General features: G+C 34.3%; 1 protein-coding gene across 1 annotated transcript; it reads right to left on the bottom strand.

Annotated features, from left to right (window-relative positions):
* Positions 1-732: 732 nt before the first annotated feature.
* Positions 733-23,627, bottom strand: LOC126967881 (zinc finger protein 624-like). Its single transcript, XM_050812576.1, has 10 exons — positions 23,250-23,627; positions 19,640-19,836; positions 18,131-18,177; positions 16,678-16,849; positions 14,802-15,082; positions 14,133-14,683; positions 13,645-13,758; positions 6,431-6,579; positions 4,206-4,300; positions 733-898 (listed from the first exon to the last, which is right to left on the bottom strand). The coding sequence occupies exons 1-10, from the start codon at positions 23,352-23,354 to the stop codon at positions 750-752; spliced, it is 1,860 nt and encodes a 619-aa protein (XP_050668533.1). The 5' UTR covers positions 23,355-23,627; the 3' UTR covers positions 733-749.
* Between the last annotated feature and the right edge of the window lie 1,745 nt (positions 23,628-25,372).

A 25,372-nucleotide genomic window follows, 5' to 3' on the forward strand; every position in this document is an offset into this window, starting at 1 on the left:
TCAGAACACAAAAAAACATGCACTGATGTTGTCTTCTTCCTAAATATGAGTACCGTGACGAAATACAATGAGTCGGTACTACCTAGCCTGTCGAGAGTACGAGGGGCACGCCGATCTTCTTCATACCGAACCCCATCGTTGGTCCGTCTATTCTTAGAGTTTATTCTGATTGAAATATAATGTATGTACACTGTGAGCGGCAGAAGACCTTGTACTGGAAGACACAGATAGACAAGATGGACCGACGAGCTGGTTAAGATCGCCGGAATACGTTGGATGAGGGCAGGGCAGCACCGATCGTCGAGGAATACTTTGGGGGAGGCCTTCGTCCAGCAGTGGACGTGTTTCGGCTGATGATAATGATGAGTAGTAAGTAATATGTGAGCAAGAGAGAATGATAATTAGTGACATTTAACACTATTCCAGTGAGTTTGTTATTGTTATGTGATATCCCTCACTTCTAGGATTAAATATAATTTAATTTCCACAACCAACAAAGACACCAAGATTTACAAATCTTGCGTCATTCGGACGGTTGGCCAATTTGGTAAGAGCGCGGGTTCGATTCCCGCATCATTCATAAATTATGTACTAATTAAATTTAATAATAATAATTAGGAGGTTTATTTGGTTCAAAAAGTTACCAGATATCTTAAATGTAATAACAATATGAACATTAAAGAACCAAAATTTGTACTATTCTAATGAGTTTACTGTAATTAAAACAATATAAATATCACAGTTTTTATTTAATCAATGCACAAATTCTCCATATCGCCAGGGAATGCAAGTTTGTGTTGTATTTCCAAACATTTTGGTGCATTTGTTTGATGAACCTTCATTACGAAGGGGTCACTGAACTTTCTTCGACAAAAATTGCATGTGTATGGTTTTTCTCCTGAAAAAATAAAAAAATAAACTATTTAATATATACATCTTTGTATTTAAATTACGAAACCGGGATAACTGGCGGAACGAGCAAAAGGCCATCTGTTATCATGTATGTAATACGACCCCGATAATATCATACTGCGACCGTCAACCTGAGACAAATGACGGACATGTTCCTAATTAATACAGATGAGGCTTATCGCTTTCATAAAATTGTTGATTTAAAAAAACTATTTAGAAATATATAACGCAATTATATTATTAAAACTGATTTATTAGCTTCACAAGCTGAAGCTTAAAATATATTATTTTTCAAATAATCAAAGTCAAAAAATCTTTATTCACAGTAAAACTTTATAAGTTATTTAGTACAAGTCAGGATGAAGTACAAAAGTTACAATAGCATTCAAATGAGTATAACAATATTCATTAACAAAATTTAGAACATTAATTCCAACTATCTTTATCATTCAAATAATCTTTCGCATTATAATAGGCCTTAGATATTAATTTATTTAGGTAATATTTTAATTTCATTTGGGAGTTTATTATAAAATATAACACAATCCACTTTAAAAGATTTAGCAATTTTACGGAGCCTAGTAGATGGAATTGCGAGTTTATGTTTGTTTCGAGTATTGACACTGTGTACATCACTATTCTTTTTAAATTGGCTAATATTTTTATGAGCGTATAGGAGGTTCTCGTATATATTATAATAGGCCTTAGATATTAATTTATTTAGGTAATATTTTAATTTCATTTGGGAGTTTATTATAAAATATAACACAATCCACTTTAAAAGATTTAGCAATTTTACGGAGCCTAGTAGATGGAATTGCGAGTTTATGTTTGTTTCGAGTATTGACACTGTGTACATCACTATTCTTTTTAAATTGGCTAATATTTTTATGAGCGTATAGGAGGTTCTCGTATATGTACTGGCAGTGTACTGTCATAATATTAATAAATATAAAGTAGCTGAAATATACAAGTCTAGCCGTTTCAACATCTGTCAGCTGCCTAATTTTTTTTATCGCAAATACTGCAGAGCTAAGTCGATTACATAAGTTTTTTATATGAGCACCCCATTGTAGCTTAGTCTAATGTAATGCCTAAGAATGTTGTCGTTTCTACTACATCAAGTTTGTCATTATTAATTTTTATAGGTGTTGGTTGATGCTTTATATTTGGAAGTGTAAACCTTACACATTTTGTTTTCCTTTCGTTTAAAAGTAAGTTATTAACATTAAACCAATTTACTACTTCAGCAATGTCGTCATCAACCTGACAGAAATTTTTTTGCTGGCATTTTATTTTATATAACAAGGATGTATCGTCCGCAAACAGTATAATATTATGTTTATTTTGAATAAGGTATGGTAAATCATTGACGTAAACCAGGAACAAAAAAGGACCCAAGATTGAGCTCTGCGGTACACCCATCGATATGATAGAGCCAGTTGATCTTTTTCCATTAATGGCTACTCTTTGAATCCTATTACGCAAGTTCGATTTTATGAAATCTAGTGAAACATCTCTAACCCCATAGTGGTGAAATTTTTGAAGTAAGGTTTCATGATGGACGCAGTCGAATGCCTTGGATAGATCACAAAACACTCCTAACGCATCACATGAATCCTCCCAAGCATAATTAACTGTTATTATTTTTCAATCTAAATCTTAATTTGAAGCCCTTGATTAAAATTGATTAAGAATCGCACGTTAGATACGTTTTTTATGTTGGGTATACTTCTTTTGGCGCGTTGGTAATAAATTATGAGAGTGACCTTTTACGATATTTACCGGTTAGGTGGTCAACCACTCCATTTGTTTCATATTTCAACTACCATAAGTTTCTTGTAACTCGAATGTCTACCGTACCACAAGCAATGGACGAGAATTAAATTAAATTTCAATATGTATAAGTTGTACTTACAATAAGGATTTATCTCCGCTGCGCTCCAACTAGATACCATAGACGTGCGGCTATTAATACTACGCCCAAGTTGGTGTACTCGAGCTAGTCTCGAACTGTGTGTGACGTTGACATGCCACATGTTCTGTTAAACTTTGCTAATAATTGAAACTAAAATGCCGTTTTTCGTAGTGAAACTTTGTAAAAATAATACTTCAAGAAATAAGAAAGTCACTGGGATCACATATCATCAGTAAGTATTTTGTATTTTATAAATTTCAATGTAAAATAACACGAAGCGTATATTACAAATATTTGAAAGATGCCATTGAGGGTTCTTGACACTAGCCATGCACACAAGTATCTAATTGTCTTAATGAAAAAGCTATTGCTCTAAGATAGTGCGGTATCTAGTTGGAGCGCAGCGGAGATAAGAAGTTGTAAAATAAAAATATTTCATTTTACTAACTGTGATTATTATGCGGTATAATAATATTTTCATTGGTTGTATTTAATACATTCATTATTACAATATTGTTTTTTCTACAAACTTAAAAAAAAGCAAGAGAAATAAAAAATTAAGGGTTTTTGTTTTGTTACAAAAATCCTTCATTTTTGCCAAAGAAGTAAATATACTTCTTGCGTTCGTGCATAAGTACCTACAGACAGTTTTTTTAAGGACATTTTTTCTTCCATGTTCTATCAAACTATGGAATTCACTGCGCGGTAAGTCCAGAACGTTTTTTTATGGAAAAGGAGGACAAACGAGCGTAACTGGTGTTAAGTGATCACCGCCGCCAACATTCTCTTGCAACACCAGAGGAATCACAGGAGCGTTGCCGGCCTTTAAGGAAGGTGTACGCGCTTTTTTTACCATTGTCGTATCATCCCCGAAACACCGAAAAAGGAAGTTCATTCCACGGCTTTGTAGTACGTGGAAGAAAGCTTCTTAAAAACCGCACTGTGGAGGACCGCCACACAGCCACATGGGGGATGATATAAAAATTTGTGGCGTGTCGTGCGAAGGTGGAATTCGGTGGCAGGAATCAGGTGAAACAGCCCTTCGGAACACTCCCCGTGCTAAATGTTGTTGAAGACACACAATGAAGCGACGTCTCTACGCAACGCCAAGTGATCCAACCGTTCACAGATCACCGGGTCCCCAGCTGCTCTACGTTGCACGCGGTCAAATGGATCGAGCTGATACTGGGGTGCGCCAGACCAGAGATGACAGCAATACTCCATGTGTGGCCGGACCTGTGCTTTGTAGAGCGCAAGAATGATTCGACATGGTTATCTTCAATCATAAGATCGAGGTCGGTAACGCTCCTGTCTTTTGTATGAGCGGCGTTCCTCGTTTTACATAAAAAATATATTTAAATAGTTTTAGACATACCGGTATGTGTCTTCAGATGTTTATTAAGTGAGTCGTGTCTTGAGAACTTCCTCTGGCAGTACACACAGGAGTACGGTTGCTCGCCCGTGTGTTTCCTGTCAACATACTCTCATGTTCAAGAATACATCTAAACAATTTGTTATTTAAAAGTGATAACCCTCACTTCTGGGATTCATTATACAAATGATATTTGTTGTCAAAATTTATGAATGATGCGGGGCTCGAACCCGCGACTTCTCCTAATTTCAAACAATATTTGCGTAAGTCCTAGTAACCCGTACCGGAGCGCGGAAAGTACTAAGCGAATGTTGATTTATGACGTCACACGTAGCGAACACTGGCCGGTCGAAACTCGCGCCGTGCGTATATGTTTATAACTCCATATCTCGGAAAGTAATTGAAGTATCGAAATAAATATTTTATATACAATTTTTATACTGCGGTGGCAAGATGATCCTGTAGCCGGAAACTCTGCCTCATGGTTTTAAAATTAAAATTTTTATATTTTTATAATTGCTAATAAAATGGTCGCTAAATACCTTTATTTATTTACGGTGTGTGTGAATTGATGCATCAACTGTACCATGGCCTGGTATTATTGTTGATACAGTAGTAGTCGGCCGTGAATGTACTGAATAGCTCTTGTTTTTTACGTATTAATTTACATTTTTTTTTTTAGTATTTGTAGTTTGAGTATTATTGCTGCATCACTTTACATATATTGTAACTGAAATGATTTGTGAGTGATTGCCACAAAGAGTTTCTTGCCACTTCTTATTAAAGCTCAACCCTCAAAGGAGGTGGATATAAAAAGAAAAGTCATTTCCTTGACCTGCCTGAATAAGGTGATTTTGATTAGATTACCCTAAAGGATTAGCGAGCTTTTGATTACTGTTAGTAAAAATATAATATTAATTACAAGTTTAAGCAGAATTATCAAATTGTAAGTAGAGGTATTTGGTGAGTATTGCATGATATGTAGGATTATATGGATGTATTAGGATTATTTTATTGTTGTTTGTTGAGTTCTCGTAACAGGTTTCATCATACTCGCTTAAATGTCACTGCTTGTGGCGGCGACATGGGACGGGTCGTCCCCTTCCCTAAATATGGTTGAGGGAGGCGATGGCTGGCTCATGCGTCATGCTCGTGAACGGGCGCTGCTTGTGGTGGCGGGATGATCCTGTTGCCGGGGACTCGGTTTCAGATACTTTAAAGTTATTGTGTATACATATATATGTATGGATATATACATGTTTATTTATTTATAATCGCTTATAAAATGCTCACAGAATACCTTTATTGATTTATGGTGTATGTGGATGATGCAGCTACTGTACTCCAATAACTTTTGTATTAATTAACATTTATTTTTTTGACTTACTCGTATAAGACATTGACTATTTGACGTTTGAGTGTGTTTGTTGCATCATTTTACATTTTACAAATTATATTGTAATTGAAATGATCTGTAAATCTTGATATAAAAGAGTCGCAATGAGTTTCTTGCTACTTCTTCTCATTAGCTCAACCCTTTACGAAGTAGTGGTAGATTCAATAAGAAAAATATTTTATTTTTTTTGACATTCAAAAGTGTCATTTTCGTGACCTACTTGAATAAACTGATTTTGATTTGATTTGATATATTTTCTATAAAGAATACGAAAAGCTAAAAATCACATGAGCGAACATTCTGCATTATGATGAAGCAGTAAAAAGAATGAATATCATTGATATGGTTATTATATTATTATTATTATGTAATTAAACACATCAAAAGCTCTATAAATCTCAATTTATAAAAATTACGTGCCACGTTGTTTGTCCGCGATGGACTCCTAAACTAATGAACGGAATTTAATGGGGATTACTTCATGGAGTGCAGTTTAATCCAACTTGAGAGATAGGATAGTTTTTATTTCGATTTGACCCATAATTATTTTTATTTTCAATACTTGTTTTGTATGGACATATTCACTATGAGAGAACTTAGTGACGCACGGTTTGACAGTTCCACTGTGAAACAATTTCATTATAACAACAGGGAGCATTTTTTACGAAATAATTCTTGAGGTTTTGAAATATTATTGGCAAATTCCTATAAAACAGTATTTTTTTTTTATTATCTACAGAACAACGTCTGTCGGGTCAGCTAGTTAATTATAATAAATCATTAATTAGTTGTTTAGGCACGCGCCAAGGTATACAATATTATGTAGACTTACCTCAAGTGTACGACAAGATCGATCCCTCTGAAGAAGCCGGCGTCACATTCTTGGCACTTGTGTGTATATTTCTTGGTGTGTCGCATCATGTGCACCTTATAGTTGGATGATGTGGACAGTGTGGCACCACACTCCTCACACACGTACTTCTGTAACAACAAAATAACTTTAAGCAATTTGTTATGTTTTTAAAGTGATAACCCCACACTTCTAGGATTACACACTTTTTAATATTAGATTTACAAGAGCGACAATAAAGTCAATTTCCTGATATGCAAATATTGGGGTTGAGCAGGTTATCAACTGTAAAGAAATCCTGTAGATGAAGCCACAACCTGAGAGTTGAACAAAGCATACAAGATTTTTCAAACGATACGTCACTCGAAAGGTTGGCTCAGTTGGAAGGAACGCTCGCACGGAACGTGAGAGGTCGTGGGTTCGAGTCCGAAACGCTAAGTATTTATTTATGATTCCTTACTGCTAGCAAAATATACTGAGTATATTAAAAATAATACAGAATAGATACGCCAATTAAAAGAATACTAATAACGGTTCAATAGTATGTGATAAATTTTGTAGTTTAAGACAAAAACGAAAAATACTACATAAAAATTGAGAAAAACTTACAAGAAAAAATTAAATAGAAAGAAAAGAAGAAATCGTATCCATATTGAGTAACTGAAACGGTGAGTAGGTTGTGTGGTGTGAGTGAATGTTAGTGTTTGTTCGAATAAAAAGTCGATTGATAAATTATCCTGAATATAAACTCTCCATGATAACACTGATGATTAACTCCTGCAATTTAAATTGTTTATTATCAGTTTTTTGAACCTCAAACGTGATAATTTGAAAATGAAGGAAGGTTTAGAAATTTCAATTACCTAATTATTGTCAAAAGTCATTTTTACTGTTAACCAATCAGATTGTTTAACAATTCAATTCAATTGTTAAATAGCAATAAAACTAAATACATTAAATTTACCGTACCAAATGTTAAAAATGTAAATGCAAATGTTTTGTTAAACGGAGAGGTGATAGAACCGGTGGAATCTGCTATATTTCTTGGCATAACTCTAGATTCCAAATTACAATAGGGCCCCCATATTGAAGGATTGGCGAACAGACTTAGTTCTGCAGCATACGCGGTTAAAAAGATTAGACAAGTAACTGACATAAATACGGCGCGACTAGTATACTTTAGTTATTTCCATAGTATTATGTCCTATGGTATATTGCTATGGGGCAACGCTGCCGATATTAATACAATATTTGTACTGCAGAAGAGGGCTATTCGCGCTATTTATAACCTAGGTCCTAGAGAATCATTGAGAGCAAAATTCAAAGAAATTAACATCTTGACTGTTGCTTCTCAATATATTCTTGATAATGTAATGTATGTTCATAGGCACAGAAGTCAATTTGCCAGAAACTGTCATAACCATAATGTTAACACCAGGAACAGACATAAACTGATGATGCCTACTACTCGGCTAAGTCGAGTTAGTAAGTCTTTTGTGGGGCGATGTATATGCTTTTACAACAAGATTCCAGAAAATGTTCAAAACAAAAGTATTACGTTATTCAAAAGAATTGTTAAAAAACATTTGTGTGGTAAAGGTTACTATAACATAAATGACTTTCTTAATGATACCACGGATTGGGAATGGAGCGACCGCCCTCAGGCTATTAAATAATAAGTTTAATTGTTCAATGTTACTTTGTAAATGTTACTTTAATTGTAAAACATATTTTTGATAAAAAAAAAGCCCGCTGAGTTTGTTGCGCCCATTCTTCTCAGGCCTGAGGCATTCATTTCGGAATGGGTGGTAGATTTTTTTTGACTTTCAATAAGTGATTTCACATCCTATTTTGAATAAAAATATTTGAATTTGAATTTAGAGCAAAGCATTTAGCGGGAATTTAAAATTTGCTAAATTCGAATAAAAATCACTATTACATTTGGCTTGGCACAGACTTAAAATCTATCAATAGGTAGCACATATAAATAAAAGTGTTTAATTAATATTAAAGGTTTGCATAACAGTTGTATTAAATAAAATTTTTAGTTATTTAATACTTTTCAGTGTTTTAAGTCGGTTTTTTTAAACGTAGGTTTTTAAAAACTGTAGTTCTAATTCTACTTTTTTAATTTTTTTAACGCTTACAAAGAATATCTATGCGGATTTAAAAAATGCGTACATACATTTTATACAAAAACAGATTCCTCCTTTATTATGGTGATGAATAAAATTAAATGATCTTATAATAGAATTACATTAAAAATTACTTCGTTTTAAATACGATTAAAATTTGCTTATTTAATTAATAAGTCCAGATAGAGCCTATTGCTGCTAGAAAACCAATGGAAACAGGCCAGGTTTATTACTTTAGTGTGCGTGACAAGCTAGCTCTTACACTCGCGATTTGTATGTCACTTTGTGTTAGTGTGCGTGCATTGCTCAAAATAGATGTTCGAAGAAGATTAATTTGTAAATATCACTAAGTGATTGGTTCACGTAACCGTCGTAAGTTGTAAATATATATATATATCGTGATCGGTGCTGATATATATATTCAAATTCAAATATTTTTATTCAAAATAGGATTTATAATCACTTATTGAGCGTCAAAATCTACCACCCCTTCAAAAGAGACTGCCTCAGACCTGAGAAGAATGGGCGCAAGAAACTCAGCGGGCTTTTTTTTATATAAAATATGGATTACAATGTAATATCGTACAATAAACATTAATAATTAAAGAGCCTGAGGGTGTTCGCTTTAGTCCCAGTCCGTGGTGTCATTAAGAAAATCGTTTATGCTATAATAACCTTTCCCACACAAACGTTTTTTAACAATTCTTTTAAATTTCGTAACACATTTGTTTTGTAAATTTTCTGGGATCATATTGTAGAAGCATATACATCGCCCAACAAAAGACTTACTAACTCGACCCAACCGAGTAGTAGGCATAACAAGTTTATGTTTGTTCCTCGTGTTAACATTATGAATGTCACAGTTTCTAGAAAATTCCTCAATGTGCTTATGAACATACAAAACATTATCAAAAATGTATTGAGAAGCAACAGTCAAAATATTTATTTCTTTAAATTTTTCTCTTAATGATTCTTTAGGACCTAGGTTATAAATCGCGCGAATAGCCCTCTTCTGCAGCACAAAGATAGTATTAATATCGGCCGCACTGCCCCATAACAATATACCATAGGACATAATACTATGAAAATAACTAAAGTATACTAATCTCGCCGTATCTATGTCAGTTAACCGTCTGATTTACTTAACCGCATATGCTGCAGAACTAAGCCTATTCGTCAATCCTTCAATATGGGGGCCCCACTGCAATTTGGAATCAAGAGTAATGCCAAGAAATATAGCAGATTCCACTGGTTTTACCACCTCTCCATTTAATAAAATATTCGCATCTACATTTTTGACATTTGGCGCGGTGAATTTAATATATTTGGTTTTATGATTATTTAACAATAAGTTATTGGCGCTAAACCAGTACACGATGTCAGATAGAGCATTGTTTACTTCGTCATATAAAACTTGGCTTCGTTTCACTTTGAATATAAGTGAAGTGTCATCCGCAAACAATACCACCTTGTGTTTTTTTTCTACAAAGTTAGGTAGATCATTTATATAAATTAGGAAGAGGAAGGGTCGAAGAATGTCTATTCTTCGACCCTTCCTCTTGACCCTTGTGGTACCCCCATACCGAGAGGAGTCCCAGGAGATCTCCTGCCATTCACCTCGACCCTCTGAATCCTATTATTTAAATATGAGATCAGAAGATCGAGTGCATATCCTCTTATACCATAGTGGCATAGCTTCCTGACCAGCGTTGAATGTTGAACACAATCAAAAGCCTTAGATAAATCACAGAAGATACCAAGTGTGATTCCTCCCAGGCCTCAAAAATATTCCTGATGAGTTCAACACCTGCATCCGTAGTCGAGCGTCCCCTAGTAAAGCCAAATTGTTTTATATGAAGTAACTTATAAGTGTTAAAGTGAGTAAGCATTTGGCTTAAAATAATTTTTTCAAAAATTTTACTAAGGGTCGGCAACACCGAAACAGGGCGATAGTTATTCGGGTCAGAAGTGAGTCCCGATTTAAATATTGGTGTAATTTTACTATACTTCAGAAGGTCAGGAAACACGCCATGTTCAATACAGCTATTAAAAACTAGTGGTAGATATGGTGCTATGACGTCAATAACAGAACTTATTATTTTTACAGATATGCCCCATATATTAGCAGTATTTTTCATTTCTAAGGATCTGAAAGTTTTAATTATTTCTGCTGGGCTAACAACACTGAATTTGAAATTTTGTTTACATTCCTTAACATTTTCCAAAAGAAGTGACTCGGCAACACTGGTGGAGGAGACAAGGGTGCTTGAGATGGAAACTGGAATGTCAGAAAAAAATTTCTCAAAAGCAGAAGCTACTTCCTGCTCAGAGTGGATTTTTGTATTGTTTATTATTAGATTATATTCAAACTTGCACTCTTTCGCTCTTCCAGATTCCCAGTTAATAACTTTCCAAGTCATTTTTATTTTATTTGAAGCATTTTTAATTATTTCTCTAATATGCATTGACTTAGCAATAGTACATACTTTCTTAAATAATTTTGAATAATTTTTCACATATACAAGGAAAGATGCATCATGATTACATGATGATCTCTCACTAAATAGTTCATATAACCGTTGTCTGCTCCTATGAATACCAGCTGTTGCCCAGTTGTTAAATGACAAGAGACCACCCGAGTCTACTGTCTTTGAAGTAAATATAGAAGCAAACTCTGTTTTAATTATTTTAAATAACTTACCATACATCTCATTTGGAGTACTGTTATAATTCAAATACAAGTTTGAGAGTTTTTCTGAAACATTGCCTCTATATTTCTCCATTCGCCTATTGTTTACCGGAACAAACATAAACTTTTTAGTTGAAGTACATTATATATATATATCAGCACCGATCACTACCATTAAAATTAGAAAACAAATACTCTAGGCTTGGTGGTCTACTTTAACATGACATTGGCCAACATGTAGTATAGAAGAACAAAGAAGAAGAAGAATAGAATAGATCTAGGAAAATTTGCTTGAAACAATATATTGTGGCGATCACATGCGATTCATAATTTGTTCATATTGTTGTCATTTTGAAAGAAAGAAAGAAAAAATGTTTATTGACATCATTATACATTCTGATAATAGTTCTTAAGGTTATACTAATCTAATTATGATCTAATGACACCAATGGGCCCCCAACTCAGCATAGTTGTGGTTTCGAAATAATCCACAACGCTGGTCTTCCGTGGAAACCCAGAGAGCGCTACTAACGCACAGTCCTGTCACACGAAGGTGTACAAACTATTAATTCTCTATGAGCACAAAGCACAAAAATAGTGAAACTCGGGTGTAAAATTAAAACTAACAACAAATAAAAACAATTAAACTTGATTTAAACTTTCCATTGCCACACAAAACAAACTAATTTTTTTAAATATTTTAAATTGATTTTTGGACATTAATAAGATATTCCTTGTATTTTAATTTAAGTAGCCCTAAACTAACGCAGTTAACGCCACGAAATGCAGTTGTACGGTGTTTTGGGCAAACCAAACTTGTAGCCATACGCACCTGGCGTCGTGAGAACTCCAATTTGTGGAACAAATAAGGTGGTGTACGAGTATTTCTTCTTTTCATTTTGCAATCCTTGCTGCACGAGTCCCTCAATGTATACATACGAGGGGAGGCTGATAAGTAATCTACCTAACTATGAAAGAAAAGACTGATGGCTAGTTTTTTTTTTATTTTTCTATATAGTCTCCTGCAAGTGAAATACACTTATGACATTTGCAAATAAGTGACATCATGCCGTTATAATAGTAATTTTTATTTTGCTCGTCAAAATGGTCAGTCACAGCCTCCTTCATTTCTTCGTCCGTCGAAAATCTGCGACCCCTCAATTTTTTCTTTAAATCTTTGAATAAGAAATAGTCACAGGGAGCCAGATCTGGACTATAAGGTGGATGGTTAATATCTGTGAAGCCGTTTTTGCTCAGGGCTGACCTCGCCGTTAAGGCTGTGTGTACAGGAGCATTGTCTTGTAAAATCAGAACACCTGAGTTTGCCTCTCCGCTTTTCTTTGATTTGTTCACGAAGCTGGTCAAGCAAGTTTGCATAATATTCAGCATTCATTGTTGTATTTTTAGGCAAATAATCTATCATCAAAATCCCTTCGACATCCCAAAATACGGTGGCCATTAGTTTTCCAGCCGACGGCCGAACTTTGAACTTCCTTGGCGGCTTTTCTCCTTTAAATTTCTATTGCATTGACTCTTGTTTGCTTTCCGGATCCCACTGGCGAATCCAAGTTTCATCACAGGTCACAATTCGAGAGATAGTCTCTTCTTCTTTACCTTTGACCAGGTCTAGAAATGCCTGACAACATTCTACTCGCCTTTGTTTGTCAAAGGGGGTCAACATTCTAGAGACCCAACGCGCGCTCACCTTGGAAATGCCCAAATGTTCGTGAATAATTTCATGAACTCGTTCCTTGCTAATGCCCACATCTCTGGCTATCTCCCACTGCTTGATTCGCCGATCTGCAAGAATCAGGTTCTTCACCTTTTCAACATTATCTGCGGTAACAGCAGAAATTGGCCTTCCACTACGTGGGTCGTCTTCCAGGCTCTCACGGCCATGTTTAAATTGCTTCGACCAAAACTTTATGACGAATTCAGAAGGACTTGAATCACCAAACACCTTTAACATCCGCTCTCTGATCTGCGTAGGCGTATTTCCTTCTTTACTTAGGAATTTAATCACTGCTCGATGCTCAAATTTCATCATTTTACAATTTTCTTTCGACATGGTGAAATCAAAGCCGCGCCAAAAAAACAAAAGCAAGCGAAAAAAAATAAGCGTCATAATTTTGAAAAAGGAATAAATATAGAATATGATTTTGCAGTGGCCAGTTCGATTTTCAAAACTTTCTTTAACAAAGTAGATTTTATATCAGCCACCCCTCGTATATAGGGGAAAGTCATCATGCAAGAATTACTTTACCTTCTTATTTAGGTCTATGGTTGCCAGCAAGGCAGGGCGTTACATTTGTATTGTTGCCTTATATTGTACTCGTTTTTGTAATGTAATAAAAACTGTATGTATCACAAACCTTTAAAGGAGGCTTCTTGATGAAGAAACCAGTGTGTGTTGATTGATGCATTTTAAGCCTTGCTTCTGAACTAAATGTCAACGGACACTTCGTACATTTATGTTCTACAGGATTCTGAAATTTAGCGAAATGAAACTCAATAAAGAATGTATTATTTTATGCATATGCTCTTTTCTACAGGATGCCGGCTAGATAATTGGTACCACAACGGCGCCTATTTCTGCCGTGAAGCAGTAACGTGTAAGCATTAATGTGTTTCAGTCCGAAGGGCGCTGTAGCTAATGAAATTACTGGGCAAATGAGACTTGAAATCTTATGTCTCAAGGTGACGAGCGCAGTTGTGGTGCCGCTCAGAATTTGTGGGTTTTTCAAGAATCCTGAGCGGCGCTGCATTGTTATGGGCTGGGCGTATCAGTCACCATCAGCTGAACGTCCTGCTCGTCTCGACCTTTATTTTTAATAAAAAAAGCACAAAACATTACACTTACAACATGGTTTTCAATATGGTTGACCATAGATTTCGGATTCATAAATGTCTTGCCGCAATAATCGCAAATCATCATTCTTGGTTTCCATTTTTCTTTCACTTTCATTTTTCCCTTGCCAATTTTTAATTTATGTATTCTTGCTAAATGACACTTCAGCGCTCCAATCGACTTGAAAACCCTCTGACATTCAATACAGCGCCTATTCTTAAGAGAATATATTTTCTTATTTTTGCCGTTAACATTGGATATTTCAGTTTTTTTAATGACATGTGTATAATTTACATCAATTTTGTCATCAAATTTATTTGATTGTTCAATAAGCTCGCTAATATCTTCACCATTAGTAAGTACAACTTCTTGATCATTTGCTTTGTATATATTTTGGTTTTCATTAGATTTTTCTTCAAAATCTGTCAACATCGCTTTAGCAGTATCTTGTATATTAAATTGTTCATTATTCTCTGACATAACGTGTACATCAGTATCAAGATTTTCACCAAATAAAATATTTTGTATTGTCGGTGTAGAAGGTGCCCAAGCGTTTGGCATCACTGGAAGTTTATAAGTTTTAATTTTAAAAAAACGATCAAAATCTTTTTAATTATGTATATGAATGAAAGCTATTTAATATTGAAATAGGAAGCAATCTCATAAGAGTGAACTTCTTACTTGGAGGTGTCGCTAGTAAAGCATCCAATGAAATATTCTGCAAATTGTTTTCCAGCAACGCCCTTTCTAAATTCTTATCAATTGTACATGTAGTTCTACGTAAAGATGTTTCTTGATTTATCGTTTGAGCATTATTTTGATAAAATATTTCATTTATGTCCTGTTTGGTAGATTCTATTTGGCCTTCACATTGAATATTCTCATTTTCTTCAAAATTACTTGGTTGTATTGAATAGCAATGATCATTCAGTATTGACCGTGTTATGGAGAAAGGACTGAGACTGTAAAGATTTTTTATGAAACATTAAGAAAAACGGCATTATTACCTTTGGATTTGGAACCAGTCATTCTCATATGAATATTCATTGTTTTCTCTTTTTCGCGCAAAATATTAATTATTTGAAACTATTAATTAAGGTTTTGGGTAGTCATTCAGAAAGAAATACAGACAGAAACCACGCCTACATGTCAACTAAATCACAAATTGGTCTGCATTAGTTGGAAACCGGAGTACTGTTTCTATGTGGTTTTTTAAATGCGTGGTGTAACAAAACACAATTTTTTTAATAAATGGCTGAAAAAGAATATCGCATCTTTGATTTTAAATCTTACAAGTAGGACCCACAAGTGAACAATTTTACAAGCCCAAACAATTTTTTTTTTCTTTTTTATATACGTAATTTACACGAACTCGTTTAAACTTCCCTGTGACTGTGTAGACTTGTGAGTTTTAATAAACAGAGCACAGATCAAAATTGTGTATTGTGTACAGTATAACCTAACTAGAAGTGATAATACCTAACTGTTTGGAGATCAGAACAAAGAATCACTCAACAGTAGTGATACAAAACAAAATGTTTACAGGAATTTACAGGAATCTTGTTACGGCCGTTCCTAATATACTATCTACAGATAGAGAAAAATTAGTATCTTCTACTGTCAGTATTCTGTCAATAATCTGAAGCTGTCCCAATATACCCGATAAGTCATTCATATCGCCTTATATTAGGACTCGTGATTTGCAATTTCCATACAAACTTCTATCGCTGGTAAGCTATTCGACGTCCCGTTGACAGACAGCGTGTACGGATAAGGTGAGTTACCGTCGAAAGTTTATTGGGACAGAAAAGTCAACGATAGTTACGATTTTTATCTCAGGTAAGAGATGGACTGAATATTGGGAACGGCCGTAAAAGAACGATGAAATTTAAAAGAATTGTTAAAAAACGTTTGTGTGGGAAAGGTTATTATAGCATAAACGATTTTCTTAATGACACCACGGACTGGGACTAAAGCGAACACCCTCAGGCTCTTTAATTATAAATTTTTATTGTAAGATATCACATTGTAATCCATATTTTATATTTAAAAAAAAGCCCGCTGAGTTTCTTGCGCCCATTCTTCTCAGGTCTGAGGCAGTCTCTTTTGAATAGGTGGTAGTTTTTGGTAGTTTTTGACGTACAATAAGTGATTTTAAATCCTATTTTGAATAAAAATATTTGAATTTGACAAATGGGTTTCTTTACGTGACGCAAACTTTTATCTTCTAGGGGTTAAATTGAACGAGGTTTATTTTATATTATATACCTACTATACATATATACTCCTACCCTACCTATATATATATACTCCTTTTGGTCGCCCCTCCTTTGAGGTCCGGAATCTCTTGACCTTTGCTATTGCGGATGTCCATAGGCAGTTGGTATTTTACTTCCCATTATGTGAGCCTCTTGCACCCCTTATAAAATTTACCACTTCAGAATAGAGTTCGAGCACTCACTTGAGTTTTAATGAGAAGTAGTGGAAAGAAACCACTCATTGTCATCCATTCAAATCAATATATAAATACAAAAAATATTATCATTTCAGTGCTTACCAATCTAACCGTATATCAGAATCACTCGAGTGAAGCCAATTCGAGTCCAGTGAATCGTCAGATATGTCTGCATGTTCTTTTATGACTTCATCAATAATGCAAGACTCATTGTCAGGAATCTCAAGTTGTAGTATGTCCTTCATGAAATTTCGAATACTTGTGTTTGTTGATACTATACGTAAAATAGAAATGAATACATTTAATTTTTGTAATTAAGATACATATATAATACTAGGTGTCAAGACTACATGTTCGGAAAACTGGAGAATAATTCCGCAAATAAAAATATACGCCCCAGCAGTAAATTAATTAATTTTAACAAGGTTAACCAATAACATAATAGCAATTGTATCACGCATTGTCATAGGTATCACATAGCGTAATAAGTGCGCTTCTTTTTAAACCCGTAAGGATTATTCTCGAATGATATCGAACAGTGTCATAATAAACAACAAGAAATAATAAACTAGTTGTTTACAAAACAGCTAGCTATGTCAAGGTCAGAACTCCTTTACGCCGCCGATAGATAAATACCTATAGAATTCTATTCAATGTTTGACGTGAAATTCGAACAACTTTACAATAAATATTCTAAACATATAAAACATTGCTTAATGTGTTTAATGCAATGTGACATTCTATTAAACTATAGCAGTCTTTCGTTTTATTTGATAAATCATAATTAAAGCCCGTGAATTGACTAGCTGCAAATAATATCCCAGGAGTTATTATTTGTATAGGTAAATAAAGGAAAGTTATTAAGTAATTTTGGTTTGTTTCACAAATAACTTTTTATCCGCACAGGTATTTGTGTACTCTTCAGACGGCTGATGTATTCGCAAATTAATACAACTTAGAGCATACACCTACTTCACAGGAGGGCAATTCAAAACATGGTAAACTTCATTACTCGAATCAAACAGGCGAATAATACAAGGTTAAATCATACAAGTGTACCTACACATATCTAATGATTTACAATAGCCCACTTTAAATAAATTCTATGAAGCTATTTTTAACACATTTTAATATTACTATGCCATGTTAATAGCCAATCTTCAGAAATTAAACTTTTTGCCGTCAACAATGATTTCAGGTTTAACTGGGCTCTCTTCTATTTATTATTGTATCTATATAAATAAGAGATTTCCACGTATATAGTCACTCATCACGATATCTCTGGAACCATTAGAGCTAAAGACTTGAAATTTGGTAGGAATATTCTTTTCACCGTGTAGAGGTCAGCTAAGAAAGGATTTCGCAAAATTCCATCCGCAAGAGTTTTTTTTATTATGAACAGAACAACGTCCGTCGGGTCATTATATAATTACGAAGCTGTAAGCAAATTTGTTTCCATACATTGTTAACTTTTGCAACATTTGTCGAGTCTGTCTTTTATCAAATGTATGTATATAAACAAACATATATTATGACTATAAATAAAAAGAGTTACCATTTCCGTCTTCCTTCGCTTTATATGGCACATTTGAATGAGGCAACCTAAAAAATTAAACTTTTATTAGTATGTGATGGCAACCATTAAAATCTATTGAAGGCTATGTATGACCTAAATATGAGAAATAACCTATGTAGCTCATAATAATATGATGAAGGTATATGTATATATATATTTATATAACATATATATATGTTATATAAAATACAAATGCTCTTTGGGTAAACATGTTTTACCATATAAATTAAGTACGCCCGCTGATTGTATGAATTGACGTATATAATGAAATGTCATTGACTGAATTGTTACACAAATTAAAATTGAAAATTAAATTGATGAACGATGCGGGACTAGAACCCGCGACCTCTCGCGTTCCGTGCGAGCGCTCTTCCACTGAGCCAACCGTTTGAGTGATGTATCATTGATAAATCTTGTATGTCTTGTTCAACTCTAAGGTTGTGGCTTTATCTTAATTAGCTTTTCTTATTTTTCATCTTAATCTTCTTCATCTTAATATTTGTAATGAATACCAGAAGTGAGGGTTATCGCTTTAAAAATAAGCAAATTGTTCGAATTATTTGTATTACGAATATATAGGTATATCTATCAATATCTAAGTACCGGATAAGTAATCACCAACATATGCTAGATCTGCATCTTAATGCAGTGTGGTTCTGAGAAGGATCTATCTATGATATAAGTATTATTCCAATCAGTTCAGTAGTTTTCACAGTATAACCGAACAAAAAAAAGGCTCTCCGTTTATTAGTACAGACTTCATAAATACAAAAATAATTTATTTTATTTTGAAATAATTTCTTAAGTCAAACTTGATAAAAAAAAAGAACGAAAACTATATTGACAAAAAAAAAATGTTATTATTTATATGAGATAAATTAATAAAGTCTATAAGTTAATGACAAAGCTCTGAGAAATAAACATGCAACAAAAATACTTAACTTGAAAACCTTCTCATTTAAAAGTGATATAGGTTCTCAAGTATAACATTATTTTTAAGAATTATCACAAAACTTATTGTTTATTTCTTTCTTTAATGCTTTTTTATCACTTCTTCAAAATCAACCAGTGAGCTTCTTCTTCTTCAAACACAGAACATACAGGCTAGCTGGGTACATCACATTCTGTACTCTCTACTGTCTTCACCACTCATTTCTGCCACTTAGCAGTGGTACATAAATGGTGGCTAATAGCAAGCAGTAATTGTTACAGTTTGAAGCACACCATAGTTAGAAACACTGGCATAACTATGGAGATTTGGCATCTAATGTTATTAGGAAGTGAGGACAATTGCGATGCCACTCAGAATTTTGGACTTTTTCAAGAATCCTGAGACATTGCACTGTAATGGCCATGATATATCACTTACCATTGTGTTAATGTTAATAAATGTTAGACATTTTATCATGTTCTTAGCTCATTACAACTGTTATAAGACTATGATCAGATTAAACCAATTATCATATTGTAATTTAGAATCACAAATACCTTGCTTTTGCAGAACTGTCGCAATTTTCAAGATATGAATGAAAATCTTCAAGAACATCCCCAAGCTCTTTTCCACTCAAATAGCTTTTAAATTTTCTCTCGGAGTTCTTACATGTTTTCTTAAATTGACATGCCAATTTCATATTTGAGTAACATTCTCCACATAATTGGAATGTGAGTAAATCATTTTTCTTTACCTAAAAAAACAATTCATACTTCTATTTACAAATAAAGTACTTTTAGTTGAAGGACTATAATAATTTAAAACTCATATTTTATTGTAAAGTATATATATATAAGGAGGGCAAACAAGTGTATGGGTCACTTTGTGTTAAGTGATCACCACCACCCACATTCTTTTTCAACACCAGAGGAATCACAGGAGCTTTGAGCTTTAAGGAACGTGTACGCTCACGATCAACACACGTTAAAAATTATAACAGAAACCCTTAAAGTATTGTTCAACCCACAGTGACAGCGTGCGAGCTGTCATTCAGTCTCACTATTGCGTACGCACTGAAGGGCGCTGGATACGTCCGTTAAACGAATCCGAGATGATCTTGTACCTAGGGAACTATTACATATCTAACTGATCCCAATTACCCGCCGTTCTCAATACCCCCACTCTACCCTACGCGCTTTTTTTGAAGGTACCCATGCTGTATCGTCCCGGAAACACCGCACAGCTCATTCGATAGCTTTGTAGTACGTGGTAGAAACCTCCTTGAAAAGCGCACAGTGGAGGACCGCCACACATCCAGATGGTGGGGAGGATATCCTAATTTATGGCGTGTTGTGCGAAGGTGGAATTCGGCGGCAGGAATCAGGTGAAACAGCGCTTTGTAACACTCCCCCTAATAAATGCGGCGGAAGACGCATAATGAAGCGACGTCTCTACGCAACGCCAAGTGATCCAGCCGTTCACAGAGCAAGCGGTCAAATGGTCGATCCATTTCAGGTGACTGATACTGGGGTACGCCAGACCAGAGATGACAGCAATACTCCATTAGTGGCCGGACCTGCGCTTTGAAGAGCGCAAGAGATGTATTGCCGTGCTCTATTGATGACGCCCAGCTTTTTCGAAGCCAGTTTAGCTTTGCCCTCCAGACGGCCACGGAATTGGCAATCGCTCGAGATTTCGAGACCCAGTATTCCGATACCAGGCGAGGCTTTAAGGGAAGTGTTGTTAAATAGCGGTGATACGACAATTGGGGTTTTTTAGTGGTAAACGCGCAAACTTGAGTCTTCTAGGGGTTACATTGAACAAGGTTTTACCCCATTCCGCGATACTCTGATACTCGATAGAAGACACAAGTTTCTCCCGGCACTGGTCGACGATTTCCCGAGAGACCTGCATGGCCTGTGTAATGAATGTATGTTGTAAGCAATGTATGTTGGAGGTGTCCAACATATCAATGATATGCAGAAGAAACAGTGTCGGAGATAGCACACAACCTTGGGGCACTCCAGCGTTCACGGGCTTCGGGTTCCAGCAATAACCATCGACAACGACTTGTATAATGCGCCCAGTGAGGCCAGCTTCCTCACTGGTCCACTTGCATAAGCTCTCGGGAATCCAAAAATGATGGAAGTTATGAGAGAAGGACCTTGTGCCATACACGATCAAAGGCCTTCACTATATCCAGGCTAACTGCTAGGCCTTCCCCCTTGCTTTAGATTGCCGCCGCCTATCTATATGTTAGGTATACTAGAAGATCGCCTGCCGATACCATGGCGAAAGCCGTACTGTCGGTGGTTGATCAACTGGTGACCTTCTAGGTATACTGATGAGTCAGGGACTACGCCTTTTGAATATAAGTGCCGGAATAAACGCGTTAGCACCGGCGTCAACGCAGGGGCACACCTTCTAAGCACGATTGGAGAAATGCCATCCGGCCCACTCGACTTCCAGACGTCCAACGAAGACAGAGCTCATACAAATGATTTAAGTTTTCTTTAGTGTTAATTCCGCCAATATTTGTTTTTAAACAATTCACACGTGCTTCGCCTCTACACGAGGCATCCTCAGGAAGTGTTGTTTCGCTAAAATCTGGCACGAGACTCAACTTAAATCATTTGTAAAATTATGGATTTCCGCAAAGTAATGCCTACTTCGATAAATTTTTTTTTTAAAGACAGAGCTTGCCGAACAGTTTTCTGTCTGATCTGTTGAACTGTACTTCGGCCAAAGAGTTCTGACACCTGTTTTTCCGTTATCATCAAGAGTCGAGTTGGAGGCAAAAAGAGCGCACAGAAGATCGGCTTTCTCTTTTGACGTATGGGCCAATGTGTCATTCCTCATGTGCAACGGCAGCAGGAACAGCTGGTTGAAGTTTCCAAGAGCAGCTTTCGGCAACGCCCAGAACTTGCGTGTTCCAGTCGGGTAACTGGAAAGCTGCTCGCAGATTGTGACGACCTGCTTCAATTTCGCACGGGCGACTTGCCACTTAAAAAAATCTGGAGGCACAGTTATATTTCATATTTACAACTATGCAGTTCAGATCCTTTGAGCCCAGTGCTGCAACACAAGATCAATACGCCTGTTTTTTACAGTCAGATGCTGCTTTAACTGACACATCAAACTATCTGCCACCAATACTTCAGAGCTTGGTATAAAAAAATATCCATGCCGTGATGAAAAAAAAGCAGTTTATTTTAAAAATGTCTTATATATAAGGCATTTAACAAACAAACATTTAAAATAACTTTTTAATACTTAAAAAAGTTAAAATAACTTTTTAATACTTGTTTTAAATATGGTGTGTTTCCTAAGAGAACCAAACAAAAACTGTCCAGTTTTGATTTTACCACCTTTTAATACAATATTGAAAAAAAAAATTGAAGTTACTTACTACTACTATTAAGGTATTAAGGAGGCGGTTTTGTACCTAACTTTTTATTTCTCACATCTTTTTCTATAGGATAGAGGTGTTATTGAACCTACTTTAAAAAAAAACAAAAGCACATAAAAGTGGTTGCCAACAATTAAAATAACATTCAGATCTTGAAATGGAAGAAGCGCTTTTGCATCTATACCCATGAATTGTCATTTTTTTTTCAAACAAAAAATTGTTATTTAAGATGTAGAAAATTGTAGTTAATGATAGATTGTAGGTACTTTCATAAATAAATACTACTTAAAGATCTTAAAGGCTAGAGCATCCTCCCATCTCAAAGGCTGGCCACCTATTTCTCTTGACCTCAGGAATTGCCTATATCCATGGGCAGCTGCTTTTTTTAATTCCCATTGGGTGAGCCACATGTCCAATCGCCCTGTCTAAAGTTGGGTATATATCGAAATATTCGGAAAAGTAGAAGTAGGTAGGTATTAAAAAGTTAATGCAAATGGATAAAACTAATAATTATTAAGACAAGGCATAAATGGAGGGTTGTAATCTCTCTCTACCTCTGGACAGGTGAGATTGTATGTACCATGCTTAGTAAGAAACTCATGAGTACTAATAATATAAGAAATTTTAGGTAAGTACATATATCTTACTTTGAGTGATGTCAAATTTAATATGAAACCATCAAGCAGTTTTAATCTAATGGAATAACACAGAAATTGCACACTGTTAATTAAGACAATCATGCATGCTTTTATACTCACTTGGATACCTGTAGAATAAAAAAATAACCTTCTATTTCTTTCTGAATACTTTTGTAAGTTTGTATTATTAGATTGAATTAAGCAACCTCTACAAATGTTTTCCATACTTAGTTTTTTATATTACCTATTATCAAATTATTCGTATAATTTGAATTTCTATGTCTACATATCGGTCCTATTAAACTTAGCTGCTAGATTTGTAGACAAACTCATGACAGTAATTAGTATCACAATTAATAAACATTATGTAAGCCGGTAAGTATTTTACAAAACACGGAAAAGATTTTATGTACAAGTTACAATGTATCCATTGAAACGTCCGCGCAATTAGAGCGGCTTGTTTCTATAAACAAACTAGCAAAGAGAATTTAAACACTACGTCCACAAACTAGGTACAGAAAAAATGTAGTAACTTAATCAATTTTTATTTTTTTTATAAGATTTTATGGCCTGGTAACTACAGTGTCATATAGAATATTTTGTATAGAACACATAAGTTACTCTAAAACGAGATCTAATAAATAAGAATATATTAAATATATTAATAAAATAAAAATTACAAATTATTAATTAATAATAATTTTTAATTATTGTTATTACAATTACATTATCATTTTACAAATTTTGTAAAATGATCTTACGGCTCGAATGAAAACGTCATTGGGCGATTTCGTTAAAATCTGTCCATATATCGGTTTGTGTTGTGCTATCAGTTTTAACTCTTGTTTTATTCTAACAAAAGATTTTTAATGGAGAAAATTTACTTTTTTAAGTTACCTTAAAGTTTAAAAAAAGTTATTGACTTTGTAACTCGGAAAGCGTTACTGTAATAACTTTTTGTTCCACTTTATAACTGTGATTTTTTACTGGTAACTTTGTAACTCATTTATCAACATGTTATTACTGATTGCTTATAATTACAGAAACAAATAAACTAACTAATTAATTTTAGTAAAATATAGCAGATAAGTTAAAATACAGGCAGTCGTATCTTTATGACCAGTAAAACGTTACTTCCATTTTGTTTGGTTACGTATACGTTCTTATATTTTAGTTCTTTAATTTGAAATTCAAATAAAATTGTCGTGTTCGAAAAAAACCGTGTGGTGGCGTGGGACACCTGATAAGAACAAGTTCCTTATAATAAAAATATTAATTTTAAGTTCTATTCAAGCTATAAAGAAAATTATTATTCGGGTAAACATTTTTATAATGTTTTTTTTATTGATTAAAAAACTACTTTATAAAGTTATCAACTTTATTTTATTAACAATGATTTATTAAAAATATATTAGTAATAATAATATACAAAGATACAGCAATTTTTATGAATTATAATAATTAAGCCTAATTATATTTATATATACAAAGTAAAAAATAACAAGGCAGATTTACCTAAAAGTAACAAAGAAATATTTCATGCCAGAGGTTTCATTAGTTAAATGTTAGACTGAATTAGAGGTTTGTTGTTATTTATCGTTGTGATAAATGTCTAATGTCAAACAAGCATCCTTTCTATGTCTTATGCGATACAATATATGTGTCCATCTCGCTTGCACGTATCAAGTGTGAAGTTGCTTCGACAATACCACAGACAACTATTCTTTGGATAAAAAGCAATTGAAAAATTCAAAACTTTTAATCGTTAGATAAACAGTAAGTTAATTTTATTCTCTCGATAGTTATCTGGTGATTTATCTGAGGATTGAAAAATCGGCCCTTATAAAAGTAAGTATAATGATAAATGTAATGTTTTCACATTCGTTACAAATAAATTTCGTTTTATAAGAATTCTGAACTGTGATAATATTACATTACGTTTTAAAAAATTACAAAGTGGAACTGTAAGCAGAGAGGTTTGTACCAAAAAAATAATAAATTAGTACTTCGGATTTTTGCTTATAATAAATATATTTTATGGTACATAATGATTCAATCTGCATCCTTAAAGTATTTGTTTAAAAGATTTTTAATTTTTACTCCCTTGTGTATCAGGACATATTTATTTAAACGAAAACGCCCATATACCTTTGACGATGGCTGCCTTTCCCAATAACGGGAAGAAAAAAAAATGACTATAAGGTACTTACAATTTACATCCTCTTTGTAATAACAACTAAATA

Source organism: Leptidea sinapis, chromosome 14, assembly GCF_905404315.1.
Source record: "Leptidea sinapis chromosome 14, ilLepSina1.1, whole genome shotgun sequence".
Classification (NCBI taxonomy): Eukaryota; Metazoa; Arthropoda; class Insecta; order Lepidoptera; family Pieridae; genus Leptidea; species Leptidea sinapis.